Raw genomic sequence first — 6,874 nt, forward strand, 5'->3', positions numbered from 1 at the left:
ACCATTTTTGTAATGCGCTGATGGCAGCTTCCACCGAGCCCTGTTTTCGAACCATAACTTTGATAATATTTAGGACTAACGTGGATTTTTAATATTTTATTGAGTAAATTAATAATTAGAATTTTTAATCAACATTTTATTCACACACAATAAATAATATTAAATATTTTTCTCCAAATAACATAATTTTTTCCTAAATATAAATATATTTTTGTATTTATTTTCAAAAATTATAAAATTTTGACATTAACTCACATTATTATAACTTTTTTGCTAATTTTGATAATAAAAATTCTTATAACATCAAACAAATTAACATATTTAACTTATTTTTAAAATAAATGTTTTAAATAAGTTTATTCCATAACAATACCTCTTTTGTAACTTTTTATTATATAGTTTCAACTTTGATGCAAAGGTAAGCAAGCATACATCAAGTCGTCTTTATGATGAATGTTCATAATTTTTTTCTACACGAAATTTTAAAATGGCATAACTACTCGAGCGCCATGTTTTTAAAGGCTCGTCTAACAAGAACAATTATCATTGCTTCTCGAAATCTAATATACTACCGGGAACACCATGTTTTTAACTAGTCAATGCATTTGCTAATCAGTCCTGATACCCTCGGGAGACCCGGGTCATGGATATCAGATGAGCCCGAGTCATGGATCAGGGTATGAGATGTAACGTCCTAGATTCGACGACTATCCTCCTTTAAGCCTTCTTCAATTGTACAGTCCATTACATTGAACAGTCTCGGAATCCCTCTCATTTCCGTGTGGGTCGGTTCATTCATGTTCCCTCCACCTAGAAACTTGCCAGGAGCCGCTCATTGTCCGTGCAACTGATGGCACCGACGATCACCCCCCGCCCTCTTCGGCCCCGGGCCTCACATGACCAATATGACAAATATATTATCGGGACAACATCTCTCCAGGTTGTTGATAAGCCTGGGCTTCCAGACAAGTTCCCGGGTAAGGGCTTTCTACCCGAGTTACCTCGATAGTAGCACCGCACTCGAGTATACAAAGTATAGCTGTATAGGATACCTTACCGTAGTAATCATTATTGTCAGAATCACATGGATTTGGCGTGTCAGAAAAGTTATCAGAAAGTAGGGCATGAGCAATCATCTTGTCATAATTAATAAGTGGAACTGAAAACAATGTTATCATTGAATTTCTAGCTATAAATATAAGGTTTGCTCAAATTTAAAGCATTCATTCACTTACAAATTACATACAGCATCTACTGCAAGATTTTTTCTAACCATTCACTGACTTAAGCGTCGGAGTGGTCACGCCGGACAATTTTTCGTCGCCCATTAATGTTCTTTTTCTCTTGAGAATGCATGTCCAGATACACGGGCAATCATCTCTAGCTCATCAACCCAATCCGGTGTAATAACTCACTAAGCTCACAGCCCATTCACCCTGTCCTCATCAAGTCCATAAACATGTTTAATTATCAAGTCTATAAACATGTTTAATTGTCAAGTCTAACTATTTTATGTGAGGGAAATAATAATATTATTATTGGTGGAAAGAGGACAAAGATTGTTGTGTGTAAGAAAAAGAGTCGGTGTTGGCATATAATTTATGACCAAAAGGGGTAACTCGTAACTGGATACGCTCCTCTCACCAAGTACTTTACTGTCACCACTCCCACATTTATGTAAGAATACCCATTTCCATTTTGTCAGATTTTTCTCTTTTTTTTTTCATCTTTGTTTTTTTTCCCCCCAACGTGATGACATCTATGAGCTGTCCACTGTCGCGTTGACCGTTGACTCCATTTCAAAATGTGTAAAAAAGTTTAATTTTCTTGGGGTATTTGATTATAATCACACAAATATCTGCAACTCGTGTAATTAATTGTGTGGTATACGTATATATCTTTTGAGTCATATGATAATTTATGTCATAACGATATTGGTCTGTGATTTTGTAATTTTTTTTTCCTTTCACTGTTCAAAATAGTGAAAAAGTTTCTTGTTATAATGTATAGAGATATTATTATGCATTAAATGAAAAAAAAAATGATATTAGCTCATCTGCATGAATATGATTAGTGGTTAAGTGCGAATTAATGAATGATTAATTTACTCATTATATATATAATAACGAGTTGGTATATGTTACCAGTATTTATCTTCCTATTTCAATATTATTTGATCATATGTATTGATGATTCAAGTATAAAAATTTGACGAACAGATAAATAATCCAAGTGTAGCATAGAATGAATCCATATAATGACTACAAACATTGAAAATTTTTGGAGTGAATTAAGGATCATAATTAGTTTAGTACATTGATTTAAGCAGTCCCCGAAAAAATATTAGTTCTGCAGGGAAATATAAAAACCGAAGCAAGTTAAATTGGAAAAAGAAAAAAGTTCAAAACTAGAGAAAAATTAGATAAATCTCGCAGAATTTTAATATCTTCACCAAAATTTCTTCCCATTAAGCATTAATCCCCACAAGAAACTCCAATTCTTGCTTCTTTTTCCACCCATCATTCAACAGATTCCTGAGAAACACGAGCAGAAAAATTCATTCAATATATGTTTTTTTTTCTTGAAAAAACACATTAATAATTTGTATGCATAACCTGTGAATTCTTGCTGCATTGGACATTAATATCTTCATAATGAAAGCTTCCCCGTTTTTCAACAGAAGAACCTTGACCGTATTTATCAGATTTTCTGGACCCGATGTGCGGCTTCCGAAGCCCTAAAAACCCTCTCCATCTGGTGGGATTTTTCGGCGGCCTCGCCGAGAAATCGCCATCTTCTTCCTCATTCTGCAGCTCATCCCTCAGCGTAGTCGTCCTCGAAAACTGGCTACTGTTACCGCTGCATCCCTCCTTGTATGGCAGAATCCTGCCCTTGGAGAAGAGTTCATCAGCGCTCATCATGGAGTAATTGCTGACGGAGAAGGCGAAATCTGAGGAAACGGGAGCATCCCTGTACGGATCCCTGGCGTGGGATTGTGAATGGGAGTGGGAGGGCTCCACGAAGTCGATGGAGAAAGAGATTCTAGGGCTCATGGGAGGAGCTCCGAGGGATTTGTGCTCTGAATTTTGGTTGTACATTTTCTAAACATGCCATACAACAGTCGCACCAACTGGCAACATAAGGAGGGAAATTGCTGTACCAATTTTTTTTTAATCTTTACATTTTTTTAATATATATATTAAACTTTTATATTTTGAAAAACATATAGACATGATAAATATACAGTAAATATATATGAAATAACTCGGCCACACGCATAAATAGTTATGAAAAATGCATATATTAAACTATGATATTTTCAAAAACATAATTAAGATGGTTATTTTACGGTGTTGATTCGTAATATTGCATTGTTATAGTGAAAATATATAAATTTACCCATCTAGATGAATAAATAGTTGCGGGAAGAACATTGAGAGATAAACCAACAGTTTATGAATATCGATAGGATTGATCCGTCTCACAGATAAAGATTAGTGAGACCGTCTCACAAGAGACCTACTCTATGAAATATTACTTAATTTATAGAATCTTAAAATATAAAAAAAAGAATAAAAATTTAGTATATGGTGAAATGGTTACTCTGTTTTATAAAATATTATGATTATTTGGAATTAAGAAGGGCCCTCTCACCCTACTACTGTCTTTGCAGCAGGATGTGTTTGTATTTATATCTGTAGAGGAAGACCCTTTTATGTACTTTTTTTAAAAAGGATTTGGAAGTATTCAGTTTTTTTTAGATGTCTTTTTTATTATTATAATAATGAATTAAAACATGCATCAAGTCTGAAAGCAAGCTCGTGAGCTTCTTCTGCTCCACGATAAATAAATAATGCAAATAAATCATTCAACAAGTTTTCTGGTAAATTTCTTGTAAATCTGAGGTATAGTTGGTAGATTTTGTGTATCCATCCATGTAAAGTAGATATATAAATAAATGTTTTAAAGAAAGGAAGATGCTTTTCTTATCTTTGAACGAGTTTCTTTGGCACACATATACATACATATATATATATACATACATATATATATATATATAAGGGAAGTTGGTGAAAAATCTCCAATCAAAATATTTCTTTGGGTTCACTCTTTACCCACAAAATTGTGGTACTATGTCATGTAAAAATATGATACTAAAAAAATACCCAGAGACTGAACACAAAAAAAATCGACGACTTAAACTGAAGATGAATTTTCGATATATATATATATATATATAATATATATCTTAGTGATGTGGATAGCATTGATGTCTGTTGACTACATGGATATCTTTGTTAAAAGATGTGATGGTTTTTGTCATTATCTGTCACTTTGGCATTCAGTGAACTGATCACCAAATCTTGGATAGGATCCGGTCCTTTGTGTGCTTGACTTGGCTGGTGGAAATCAAGACAATTTCTCACTTCACTACCTCCACTTTATTTTTCTTTTTTATTTTAACAAAGACTAATATTTAGTGTGGTTATAAATTTAGAGATGTAAATAAATAAAGTCGTTCGTGAGCTATTCAGAGTTCGATTCGGTAAAAAACTCGTTCGAGATTGTTCATTAAGCTTATTCAGATGAACACAAGCTCGATTTTGAGTTCGACAATTTTATCGAGCTATCCTAGAGCTTGAGAAAATTCGACTCTCGAGCTCAAACTCGACTAGTTTGTTGAGCCTTGAGTGTATAATAATAAGTTACATTATCTCATATCGAAATTTGAGTGTAAGGGAAGTGATTGAAGAACTATAAAATGAGAAGTTTATCCCTTAAATTCTCATATTTTAGTTGATCTTTTGACTAAGAATGCTCAACAAGCTCGAAATCGAGTTTATTTAACGAGCTCGAAAATGATCTAGTTTAACAATATCGAAAACGAGTATGCTTAGACTCATTAAACATGATAAAAGATCTATTAACGAGTCGAGCTAGAGCCATTCACGAACTTAATAGTTTTAAAATGAACCGAGCTCGAGCTTGGTAATGAAAGATCAAATCGAGTTCAAGACTATATATACCTTAAATGATATGAGCTTGAGCCTGATATGATTCGAGTCGTTTATATCTCTGTTTGCAAGAAAGAGAGTTGTTTATAAATAATATCGGTCACCATTTTAGCGACATTTAATTAAAACTTTGGATTCTCACGCATGGAGTGAATAAGTATGATAATACGAAAAACTCACATAATCCAATTATATTAAAGATATAAGGTGAAAATCACTAATATGCATGTACGACAGTCGTAGTCTTTGCCGACAATTAAGACTTGGTGATATGTTCAATTATGATTCAATATAAAATATGCAAAAATGAGCCCAATGACAAAAAGTACGTAGCAGCATCACAAAAAATCAAATCACACTTAAAACTCACAATTTTATGTATTCTTGTTAAGAACAACGAGATATTTTACCTCAAACAGCATCAAGAGGCGTGTAAATAAATCGTAAATTGGTAGTATAACTTGGCATAAATATGATTTTAGTTATCTAACAGGTCGAATTTCGGTCGTACTCTAAAAACTTTTTTTTTTAATTTAAATTCTTTCGATAAAATAGATATGACTACAGTCATGTCAACAATATTCAATACCATACAAGTAATGATAGGACGTTACGCTGGCAATGTCCGACCGCACATTAGCCTTATAGCAAGAAAGAATTTAAATTGTAAAAAAAAAAAAAGCAAAGTTATTTGAATAAGATTGAAATTTGAAGCATAATTAGGCCAACTTACACGACCATATGTAATTTTCTAAAGATTTATATCCATCATAATGTTTATATGTTTGTTAAGACGAATCTCCCTTTTACCAAACTTAGAGCTAATCGGTAAGATGTGATGAAAGTATGGAAAAGACCCCATAAATTATAGTTAAAAGTAGTTGCACAAATATATATTTTTTGCCCTAAAACCACACACACACATATATACACACAGACACACGAATTTGAGGCATAAATCTTAAAATTTGTGTAAGGTTATTGACCAAAATATACTTGGAAGGTTCTCTCTCCCGTGTGTAAATATACATACATGTATTAATTATTTTTTTTTTAAAAAAAGTATGAATCCAATGTTTCTAGTGGCGGATTTATGTTTTGGCCGTTTTCCAAACATTTAAAAATATATATTCGTGGTGATATCATCCGAGACTTGAATTTTATAATTGCAAATTATTTATTTTAAATTCTATGCTACAATGCTTCGTAAACTCGTTTTGTGTATTCATATCCCTTGTACTTTATATTTTTTACACTTATATATATATTATCAAGTGCAAAAATTATAAACTTTGAAATGAGATAAGTATCAAATACACAAATATAATGAGAACTTTCTCTATCATGTTAACTATAATTTATATAATTTTTTAAAGATTAAGTCTCATGTCAGGATGTTCTCACGGATCTATATTCGTAAGACGGATCTATCCGATTCATATATACAAGTGAGACGATCTAATAAAATTTTTTATGATTTTTTAAAATAAGTTTATACCGATATACATTACATACGATGTTGTATATAGGATTTGATGATTAAAATATCATATAAAAAACGGAAAATCAACACCAACGATCTGTAAAAAGCAACACTTCTACATTTTTAAAATTAAAAAATCGTATTTATGCATTTTTTTATAATGTATTTTTTTCATATTCAAAATATATTATATTAGAATGGACCCTATCGTTTATTTTATCTTTTTCTTTATAATTTTAACTAAACAAGTACTCAAATTGGATCCAGATGGAATAATTAAAAACTAGAGAGGATAAATCTAAGAAATCTAAGTCTTGAGAGTACTAAAACTGTAAATTTAGCCTAACCTTTGCACCGACATTCTTCAATTTCTCTC

At 32.0% G+C, this 6,874-nt stretch overlaps 1 protein-coding gene across 1 annotated transcript; it reads right to left on the reverse strand.

Annotated features, from left to right (window-relative positions):
* Nucleotides 1–2,227: 2,227 nt before the first annotated feature.
* On the reverse strand, nucleotides 2,228–3,166 carry LOC142538875 (uncharacterized). Its single transcript, XM_075644172.1, has 2 exons — nucleotides 2,616–3,166; nucleotides 2,228–2,534 (listed from the first exon to the last, which is right to left on the reverse strand). The coding sequence occupies exons 1-2, from the start codon at nucleotides 3,096–3,098 to the stop codon at nucleotides 2,520–2,522; spliced, it is 498 nt and encodes a 165-aa protein (XP_075500287.1). The 5' UTR covers nucleotides 3,099–3,166; the 3' UTR covers nucleotides 2,228–2,519.
* Nucleotides 3,167–6,874: the final 3,708 nt, after the last annotated feature.

This window comes from Primulina tabacum, chromosome 3 (assembly GCF_025594145.1).
Source record: "Primulina tabacum isolate GXHZ01 chromosome 3, ASM2559414v2, whole genome shotgun sequence".
In the NCBI taxonomy this organism is placed as follows: Eukaryota; Viridiplantae; Streptophyta; class Magnoliopsida; order Lamiales; family Gesneriaceae; genus Primulina; species Primulina tabacum.